At 33.3% G+C, this 11,332-nt stretch overlaps 2 protein-coding genes across 3 annotated transcripts in view; one reads left to right on the forward strand and one right to left on the reverse strand.

Annotated features, from left to right (window-relative positions):
• tau (microtubule-associated protein tau) overlaps positions 1 to 11,332 on the forward strand; it is a 37,877-nt gene that overhangs the window by 18,549 nt on the left and 7,996 nt on the right. For both annotated transcript variants that reach the window (XM_074177912.1, XM_074177913.1), the window contains exons 4-7: positions 2,300 to 2,465; positions 5,350 to 5,558; positions 5,954 to 6,139; positions 11,122 to 11,286. In XM_074177912.1, the coding sequence (XP_074034013.1) occupies positions 2,300 to 2,465; positions 5,350 to 5,558; positions 5,954 to 6,139; positions 11,122 to 11,286 (726 nt within the window). The remainder of the gene's footprint in view (positions 1 to 2,299; positions 2,466 to 5,349; positions 5,559 to 5,953; positions 6,140 to 11,121; positions 11,287 to 11,332) is intronic.
• The window catches only part of Fpgs1 (Folylpolyglutamate synthase 1), a 37,842-nt gene continuing 30,081 nt past the window's right edge, over positions 3,572 to 11,332 (reverse strand). Inside the window, exon 9 of the mRNA XM_074177916.1 lies at positions 3,572 to 3,773. Coding sequence (XP_074034017.1) covers positions 3,736 to 3,773 — 38 coding nt within the window. The 3' untranslated portion in view covers positions 3,572 to 3,735. The remainder of the gene's footprint in view (positions 3,774 to 11,332) is intronic.

Consider the following 11,332-nt stretch of genomic DNA (forward strand, 5'->3'; position numbering starts at 1 on the left):
GGGTAAACGATAAGAGATAGAGTGTCGGTTAAATTGTGGCAAAGTTGCGTATTTTAGAGACCTATTCAATGATGTAAAAAAATCGAATATAGCTCTTTTGGTTCTGGAGATATACAGGAAAAACCAAAAAATCCCAAATTATTTTTTTGCCTATATCTTCTTTATTCGCAGACATATTGAAAATCTGTCCACATTTTGCTATTGTCACTTGATGTGAGCTATCAGAATATGTCCATGAATCTTTTATAAAGGGTGTTCCCTGACTTGGGCCAACAACCCCATCTTTGAATTTTTAAATACGGACCTGTATTTTTGTTGTAGTTTTTGTATCGTCGACGTTCACTTCATACTTAGAAATCAAATTCAATTGCATATTTCGGGATGGTTCGGTAATATTTGATTATAATTGTAGGTATTATTCCCTTTTAACTTACGGCCCTGGAAATTGGTTGACTGAGTTGAATAAGAACACAATATCAACTTTCACGTCTCCCTGTGTACAGTAGAGTTTTTCGAGATTTTTTTTTTCATTTTTAGGTACCTATTCATATTTTTTCCATTGCTATGAGCGTTTTCTACAATGAACTTCGCATAAGAAAACCTTTTAAAATTATCTGAAACATATCTACCTCAAAAATATATTATGTGTTTCAATAAGCAGAGAAAGAAATGATAGCAATAATAACATCCGAAATAAACTATAATTGTAATGAAAATTGAAATGAAGTAATTCATATACAGAAAACAATTAATGGCGTAATAAATGTTCGAATTGGAGTCCTTCCATTTCGAAACATTTTTGAACTCGGTTTTTCATATTATTTATTGTCCTCAATACACTTATTTGCTGCATTGTTGCGAAATCATTCAAAATCCTCAATCTCGAGTCTTCAACATTTTCTATCTCTCTGCCAACATAAATCCTATTTTTCAATGTCCCCCATAGAAAATAGTCCAAAATAGTAAGATCTGGTGATCTTGCAGGTCATCCATTGGTCCATTATTTGTCTCTAAATGGAAGGATTCCAATTCGAACATTTATTGTGTCATAAATTTTTTGTGTATATTAATTACTTCATTTCAATTTCCATTACAATTATAGTGTTGGTTTTGGATGTTATTATTGCTATCATCATCTATCATCTGCTCATCAAAACACATAGATATGTTCCAGATAATCATGAAAGGTTTTCTTATTTCCAGTGCCCAGAGCACTGGAAATACGAAAAATATTAATAGGTACCTAAAAAGGAAAAAAAAACTCTCCAAAAATTCTACGATACATAGGGAGACGTTAAAGTTGCTATTGTGTTTTTATTTAACTCAGTCAACCAATTTCCAGGGCCGTAATTTAAAAGGGAATAATTCATCCAATTATAATCAAATATTACCGAAACATCCCGAAATATAAAATGAAATTCAATTTCTCAGTATGATGTGAACGTCTACGATACGAAAACTACAACAAAAAATACAGATCCGTATTTAAAAATTCAAAGATGGGGGTGGCCCAAGTCAGATGACACCTTGTATAAAAGATTCATGGACATATTCTGATAGCCCACATAAAGTGCCAATATGTCGGCGAATAAAGAAGATATATGCAAAAAATAATTTGGGATTTTTTAGTTTTTCCTGTATATCTCCAGAACCAAAAGAGCTATATTCGATTTTTTTACATCATTGAATAGGTCTCTAAAATACGCAACTTTGCCACAATTCAACCGACACTCTATCTCTTATCGTTTACGAGATCCCAATGTACAGAAACGAATTTGAATAGCCCTGTAAATAACCTGCCCCCATTTAAGTGACAACTAAGTTTGAATAAAAATACTTTACAAGTAATTCACAAAAAGTCTTTAAACTTCACTGGCGTTTTTATGACCCGGCCTCTAGAAGTTACTTGTAAAAAATTGCTGATGGCTCAGATTCACTATCTCTCTCTCTTCAATTTACTGAATGCAAACTATCATCCGAATATGAGCTCACGAATTTATCTAGTTAACTGTTTCATCTTAATTTATCTCTTAGGAAATAAAAGGGTGCTATACAAAAGAATGTGTTTTATCGCGTATTTCATTGATGACGTATGTGTATTCTTTCGTTGACCCAACTACTTTAAAATAAGTGTTACACAAGTGGCATGTATTACTGGAGTTTCAACCCAACACCAAACCTCGAGGTGTTGAAAATAACGGTTTGGTGTTATGATGAAACTCCAATAATATTCATTACTACACCAAAGGTTACAGACAGTGCATCACAAGTACAAGTTACATAATTAAATATTTTCTAGGATAAATCAAGCAACAGCGAAAACAGATCACCACGAAAGAGTTCAAAATCCAGAACACCTTCGTCCACACCTGTGGCGAGGTCTTTGTCAAGAGGATCCAAATCGCCTAGTCTAAAAAGCCCAGATTCAAACGTTACTACTCCTGGGTCAGCCACTGAAAAAAAGAGTAAGTTTTCGTATTTGATAATTTTTGAATTTTTATTACAGGATTTTATTTGAATTGAAAGGGTTATATTTTTATGAGTGATCAATTTTTTGGGAAAGAAAGTTTTTGGCTTTCTACTACTCCATCTTGATACAAAAAAATGTGGTAATCTTCCAAAGAAAGGAAGGAAGCAATCAATTTAAAAAATTAACTCTATACAAAGCTCTGTAGATCATGTAAAGAAGTAACTCTCAGGCACAAACTGGAAGGAAAAATCCTTTCTAAACAGCTATTTTCATATAAACATTGAATTACACGAAAGAAAAAATACTTTCGAAACTACTACTGTTATATAAAGAATAAACTATATAAAAAAACTTTTTCCAATTCAATTTGTACACGTAATGGAATCGAGTCAGATATAATTCACAGGATATTCTTGAAGGTGAACAAATTCAAAAGTAATCATGTTACCAACAATTTATTTCAGGTTTCACGTTAATATTTGAACCCTAATATCATCTATTATATCATGAATATCAAGTAAGTCCACTGACTATATATGAAAAGTTTTCTCTCCTTATACGAGGAATTTGGCAAATTAGGGTTGATTGCTTCGTTAACAGGCAGATGGGGCGATGACAAATATATTGTTTGTCGTGTGTTCCAATAATTGAAAATCTATTATGGCAGTTGTAACGTCAACAGCATATGCAGGAATAACTTCAGTGAAGAATCCTGCACTGACACCTGTCGGATATCCAACGCCCTTCGTGGTATTAGCCAGAGGAGTAGTTGTTTTCTGATAGGTGTCAGTCTATCAACCTACAGTGTAGGAAGTTGAGACTGGCCTGAACGAATTGTTCTTTTAGATGATTTGATTAAAGTGGAGTCGAATTTTATCTTTCATTGTTTCAATGAAGTGAATAAAAGAACAATATCAGTGGTGTCAACCAACTTCTGAAGCTATGTCAATTGAAGTTGTTTGTGATAACTGGTACATTGAATCGATTTCATCAGCATCAACATATTCATTACGAATGGGGCATGTACAGTCCTGTCCATCAAATGAAGTAATTGTACCTGAAATGTTATTATAACAAAAATAAATGAAACGTTGATGAAACTTTACCACAAATATTTTATTATTGTATTTTTGGTAAATATTAAAATGGCCGTAACAACATGTTTACTGAGAAGAATTCGTGACTGGCTTTAATATAAATCGATTTATTTTGTGAGGTTGTAGTTGGATTTGTAGGGCTGTTACAAAGAAGACTCTTTGTTTCTGTCAAGCTTTTGGCAAATTTATTACCTTCGTCAGGACAACTGAAACAGATTACAATATATTTTTTCATAAAGATATAAATATGGAACACATTAACGAGAGAATAATAAAGAAACTTTGGAACAAAACGAACAGTGAAAACATCAATAAAAATTGGAATCAGTCAAACTTTAACAGTGTCTGAATACTAAATTATTCCACTCAAATTGTTGAGATCTGTTTTTTTGTCCATACAATATTCTTCGTTATTGATGTGGTGCATTTCTAAAAATGTTCTTTCAGTTAAATTTGTTCACCTATCTGAAATTTATAATAATAATAATAATAATCGTCTTTATTGTTTCCCAGCTGTAGTTACAAAACAAATATATAAATAAATTACATAGCTAGTTGCTGACACAAACAAAAGGCGAAGTTCAACTCAGTTAGCACAGGTGCTACTGAGTTTTTCTTCCACTCAACCTCAAAAAAATTCTACATAAGCTAAAACAAAAAGAAAATAATACATAAAAAAAATTGTGATTGTTCAAATATCAATTAGGATGCTGGAGAAGACGTCCATTACTGAGACTTATTCTGGTATCATAATGAAGAAAAATATATAGAGTTGGGCAGTTTATACTTGAAGTTGGCTTTCGAACAGGAGTTTGAATCTTTTCCGTAAAACAGAAAGTTCCGAATTTCTTATTTCTTTTGGTAACAGGTTGATCACTTGGCATATATTATAGATAAAAGATCGCTTGGAAAATTCAGTTTTAAAACTAGGTGGGGTAAGAGTACCTTTAAATCTGATGTTCAGATTCAGGAAAATCCTTTATCTTTGTGACAGTCCAACTCGTCTTTATTAGGTGTTTGCACTAAACGAATCACATAAGGGTGGAACTTGTTTTTCATTATATTTGTTGGACACTGGTGCGACTCACCCCCGTCATAATGGCTAACTGTCTTGTATTCAACGTAATATCCATCCATTGCCACCTGCCACTTTGAAAATTCAATAATGTCTACTCTTTCGGAAATTGAGTACACCATAGTTGATTAATTTAAGAGTTTCAACAATTTTGAAATACTTTACCCGCAAGTCACAAGACTACCTGGCTATCTAACCTGACCTCTCAAAATGTAAAGCAAAAACTCACAGTTGTGTACTCATTACAAAGAGGGACCCGCAAATCAGCAAAAACAGCGACTTCTTTTGATGGAATTCACTTGACTAATACAGTCTATGAATTAAAATTGAATAGATTTTTCCGTTTTCTGTTGACGGTTTGAAGCTCCTATATTTTCTAAAAGCATGTATCGATGTTTCAAAATAAAACATAGGGGTATAGGAAACGAAAATCTCTCTTTAATGAGGTATCCTCTTTCCATTTGAAAAATATTGCGGGATGACACCCCCATTTAAAAAAAATGCTTCGTTTTTACTTGAAAAGTTGTGCCATTCAGGAAGACCGATAATTCCTTGCGATACGTTTTTGATGGGGCACCCTGTATGACTATTCGAACGGCATGGGCGTTTGAAATCAAAAATTTTTAATTTTTCATTGTTCATTGTTATTCTAAATCTAAATATGTGTGACTAATACCAAATGCATTAATAGAAAATTCATTTTTCAGAAATTTCAATGAACAAAATTCAAGTGGGGTCGGCTCCTTCACCAAATCTGAAGGTAGTGAAATCTAAAATCGGTTCTCTGGAAAACGCTAGTTATAAACCTGGAGGAGGGAAAGTCAAAATCGAAAGTAAGAAGTTGGACTTCAAGTCTGCTGCGCCCAGGATAGAAGCTAAGAATGAAAAATATACCCCGAAAGGTGGAGAAAAGAAGGTGAGATAATATTTCTATTTCTAGTATGCTTCCAATTTCCGTGGGTACAAGGAAAGTTGAAGCAAAGGCACTAGAAAGTCCATCATAAAGTTAGCATCACCAGTGAGTGAAAAGTATTTTTCCATGAGTCATGAAACATTTTTCAGGAATATTTCTGAAGTTCCTAAATTACTGAAGATGAACACAAATCTATAATTTACAATAAGGAACTTTCATTCCGTATACTTGAAAATGAAACATGTTATTTCTCTTGGATATATTTTTGAAATTTGAATCAGATTCGGAATAGAGTTTATCATTGAAAACTGGTGAAGTGATATTTTCTTTTTGGTGGACATTGAACAAGCGCCTTCAACTGCACTTCATATTGATGAGTATCAACTTTCTGCACATAGATAGTACAGCAAAAATTGCAATGGAGCGCAAAATCGAAAATAGGCTCGTTGGAAAACACAACTCATAAACCGAAAGGCGGAGACAAAAAAATCGAAACTGTGAAACTAGATTTCAAGGGGAAAGCGAAGCCAAAAGTAGGGTCCAAAGACAATATCAAACACGTTCCAGGAGGGGGAGATATTAAGGTGAGTTATGATGAAAGGGACCTTTGGAAAAATGGGAACAGTTAGAGAAATATATCATAGGTTATTATTTGTGATTCAAATACTTAAGATAATTGATTTTCCTTGCTGTTCTCATAATATCAGAGGTGTTACTTATATTGCTGACTATCTCATTTTTACAATTCTACAACCGTTAGCCTGAAGATATTGTGGAGGATAAAGATATTGGTAATGAAAAATGCAATACTACTAATATCATTGAAGTGAGTATTGTAATGGAGTGTAATTACACCCCTACCACCAGTATTTATGTTATATTCGGTCACATCACTTTTCACCGAGTATATTTGATAACTGAAACTCACGTAAATGTAGACAATTGCACCAAACACATTTTGAAGATAGTCAATTAAGTTCTACAATATGTTTTGTTCTTCTCAATTCACGTTTTGAAAAATCTTTAGTATTCAGATTCAAAACAGAGCCAATGTTGTACGCTTCATCGTTACACCCCAAAGTGTAACCCAGTAGTGGGGATAATGGACAAAAATCATTGACCACTAATTATTTTCAAATGAACATTTTCATTCATTGATTTCAACTCAAAACAAGTAAACAATAATATAATAATATATACTATACAGCCGTATTGATATTTATTGTAATAATATTTGTAATTGATAATATTAGTAATAACAAAATCATAAATAATAATATAAATTCTAATTCTTATAGAATCAGATCAAATTGACTCAGCATTTGCCCAAAGATTGATTCTGTTTTCTCGGATTTATCCACATATTCCGGAATTTGAAATAAAAACAATTTGTATAATTTGATGGATCTGATATAAAAAATAAAAATCATTGGAATCGGCAAATTTTGGCAAATTTAATTGCCCTCTGTACATTGAGATAAACTTTATGATCTAAAAACATAGGAAGATGTTTTGGGAAGTTTTTTTGCTATATTCCGTCAAAATTTTGAACTTAAAAAAATATCAAAAACCAATGAAAAATAATACAGTTCAAATAATAAGAGAGCACTTACCCATAATCAAATTATATCAGATAAAAAGGAATAGTTTTGAGAAAATTTTTCCTTCGGGTCACTCAATAAAAACACCGTTGTATCTTCAACGAGAGAGTTTTGAACTGATGGTTGATATGATGAAACAGGTTTTGAAGACTTTGCCTTGTTTACAATACTTCTGATGTGTTTGTTGATCAAAATGAAAATAATATTTATTGGTTTTATACGATTCTACTTCCTTAAGTAGTTTCTCAAGGTAACTAGCGGATTTAAAATTAAATACGAGAAAATAAAAATTCAGGTTTTTGTCCATTGGACATTACAGTGTGCACCCGGTAGATTCACTATTGAAAAAAGTTTCAAAGTAAGAATGTATAAAATAAGCCATAAATTGGCGAGACTAGCTAATCGATGTAAAACATGGGTTTTTAGTTACACTGTTTGTTGACATATATGTATAACATTAAATAGTCATCATTCAAAATTTCAAAAACTGATTTAACACTTACCGATCTATTTGCTGTAAGATTTTCATTATAGGGGTGTTGAAAAAACCGTGATCTATCTTTCGCCATGCAAACCATGGCGAAAACCACCATATCCTCAAATATTTGGAAGGCTTTAACATATTGAGCGATCATCAATATGGCTTTCGTAAACAAAGATCAACAGGCAACCTTCTATCGTATGTCAATCATATTTAGAGTAACGCAATCGAGAAACATGGAGACTCAAGAGCTGTAGCGCTTGATATTTCTAAGGTCTGACCGTGTGTGACATGAGGTTTTGCTGGCCAAACTTCGAAGAACGTTCCCTGCAAGTGGCCGTCGAATATTTTTACAGTCAATGCTGCTGTTCTCCAGAGATCCATATTGTCTCCAATCCCCTTTTTATTGTATATCAACGACTTATTGGAAGAAAAAAAACAAGAATCCAATATATTGCTTTGGTGACGACAGCACACTTGTCTCGTCATCGACACCGGCAGCAAGAGGTTGCATATGTTAATGAGGATCTAGAAGTGAATTAGAATTGGGGAGAATGTAACCAGTTTCAATTCAATGCCACGAAAACTCAGGCAACGGTTTTCTCCAAAAAAGATAAATGTTTCCGAACCGGATATAATAATGTCAGGACAGACAATTCCGCCTTCTTCTTCGATAAGTTTGTTGGGGGTGGCATTTATAAAGCTCAGATCAGATCTCCTTTGGAGTATTGTTCTCATGTATGGATCTCCGCCCATAACATAGCTTAGCCTTCTCTTATGTAAAGAAAAGTATTCAATGTCGTATCGTTTTGCCTTTGCATTATAATCTGAAGTAGAATATGAAATATAAACATACCTTCGTCTTGCTTGCCGTTGAGATTTTCTTCGAGAAAATAAACATTTTTCATGTTTGGCAGTACGTTCTCTTTCACTTATTCGACCCATTGCTCTTTCAACAAGTCTCACTTATAATACTATCAAAACAAGAACTCAACAATTCAGTTTCCAAGGGATGCACCAGAATAATTGTTTGTAGGTACGTTAATGGTATTTATTCACAATTCACCTACCTAAATCATGTCTCCCAAGTAACATCAAAACCTAATCTACTAAATACGGAGAATGGAGGGAATTCCCTTACTGGCGTAGGAGGAAAGGATAGCAATAACCAATCGTGTCGTATCTTCACGATGATTGCGGTATGACGATTCTACAATGTAGCAAGTTGTGATCAATAGTTAAAGTACTATGTAGGTGGCAGCGCCAATCAGTCATCAATTTCGCGATCGTAGAATCGGTTTTTTGCAAAAACTAATGATTTCATAGAAGACATATTTTTTGTATGGATTCGGTGGTCCTATTCGGGAACTTCCTGATTTTTCCAATTTATCATGTCATATAACTTTTTCTTCAAAACTCATCATTACAAAAAATCACTGAAGTTTCCGAATTTACAAATATATGTAGAATCATTCAAAAAAAACAAAAAAAATTCAAGAAAAACTGAAGGCTTAAAACCGATTCCAGTTTTATCAAGGTAGTGTTGGCTCTTAAGCATGGCCTGAAGCTGCTGGATTGCATTCAGAAAATAGTCATTCGCCTGATTGGAGATATTTTTATAGATACTTTTACGGGAGGTGTTCAAATGACTTGGCACATTTGATTCCACCAAGAACGGTACATATCAGAAATACGCGACAGACTCTGACTGCTAATCCTTTTGGAAGTTCAACTCAGTACACCTCGAACTCCACTGTTTAGGGACTCTTCCATTTGGAGAACGGTGTTTATGTGAAATAAACTTCCTGAGAATGTTTTTACAAATGAATTTAATCTCCAGCGATTCAAATCCAACATTAATCGCTACTTTCGCACAGGCACCGCTTTTAGAGAGCGTTAAAGATTTTCCTGTAGTGCTTGTGTTTCGTCCTTAAAAAAATTACAATCGTATCAAGTTTACAATTTTTCATTTGCAATAATTGTTTCATTGGGTTGATGAATGCTTATTTGGAAAATTCATTAACGAATTTTGTATTGCTCGCACAAGTTTATCAACTTCAGCGAGTTGTCGTTCGTAACGGAAAAACAGATTTTAAACAGATAATATAGTAGGTTTGTAGTAGGTTTCAGTGCAAAGTAGCACAGGTCATTTTTTGTGTATTTTGTTACCCCTCCATAAACAGTTCAAGTAAAAAATTGTGAAGCAAAAACAAATGAAGATAAAACTTACAAATTAGAACAGCAGCAAAAGCATGATTTGGGGTATGATTAAAAATGTATTGAATAAACAACAACTTTTGGTATCCTAAATTACGTACTGATTTATCGGCCTGCTCGGGGCGATATAATTTCCTTTTCTATTCGCAGGCTTCAATTTATCTCACACCAGCGCAGTAGAATTAGTGACTGTTATCAATTTTCACAGTTTGTGAAAATTGATTTCAGAATAAAGTATTAATATTTCCATTCCCAGAAACTCAAGAATAGCGGCTCAGGTATATATTTTCTCTATTAAGAATTGCAGTTTTCAGAATGTGAAGTTACACTATCACAGTGTGATATTGAGGCGGGCGATACCGTTTTTATTTTGAATTTTGATTTACATAGATGAAGTATCGAGAGATTCATCTGACTATATACCACATGATGTTTAAAAATATATCACAAACGAATCAACTTTCATGAAAAGTGTGAGGTACTTATATATCAATTATTATGTTTTTGGGAAAGAAAGTTTTTGGCTTTCTACTACTTGATACAAAAATATATGGGAATCTTCCAAAGAAAGAAAGGAAGTAATCAATTTTTATGTTTTCGGGAAAGAAAGTTTTTGGCTTTCTACTACTCCATCTTGATACAAAAATATGTGGGAATCTTCCAAAGAAAGGAAGGAAGTAATCAATTTAAAAATAAGTAGAGACATGGATGTGTAGATCATGCAAAGAAGCAACTTTCAGACACAAACTGGAAGAAAGCCCTCCCGAAACAGCTACTTTCATATAAACATTGAATTACATGAAAGAAAAAAAATTCTTTCGAAACAAATACTTTCATATATGAACACTGAATTATACAGAAGATACTTTTCTCTACTCAGTTCACATTCCAAACATTCGTTATGGAATAAAATCAGATATCATTCACAGGAATTCTACTTTAAATGAATGGTAACAAATTGAGCAAAGCAAATTGCACTTACATGGAACAATGTCATCCTCACTGGTAGACATCGATGTTTCGCCGTAAGACACTTGCCTTAGGGCTCTTCAATACCAATCTGGATAACGATTTTCAATGTCAGAGAATAAGTTTGATCTCCTAGAAATATAACCCTTTCAATTCATCAATTATTATGTTATATCTATACATTTTGTATTGATATTTTCAGTTACTCACTTCCCTTTGATTTACTTGTTTTTCCCGTTTTCCCCATGATGTTTTCACATTATTCGATGTAACTCAATTAGGTACATTCTGCTTTCAGATTGAAACAAAGAAGATCGATTTGAAAGTTACGAGCAAAGTCGGTTCTTTAGACAACGTGAAGTATAAACCAGGTGGCGGCGATAAGAAAATTTTTGACGACAAAGAATATTTGAAGCAGATGTCTGCCATCTCTAGCGTAGAGCATTCTTTGTCTGGTTCACAGGTAAGCATCCAAACCGAATATCGATAGTTTATCTGTTGTTATAATT

This window comes from Leptinotarsa decemlineata, unplaced genomic scaffold, assembly GCF_025532065.1.
Source record: "Leptinotarsa decemlineata unplaced genomic scaffold, Ldec_3_MD MMD2_tig00003335_RagTag_RagTag, whole genome shotgun sequence".
Lineage (NCBI taxonomy): Eukaryota > Metazoa > Arthropoda > Insecta > Coleoptera > Chrysomelidae > Leptinotarsa > Leptinotarsa decemlineata.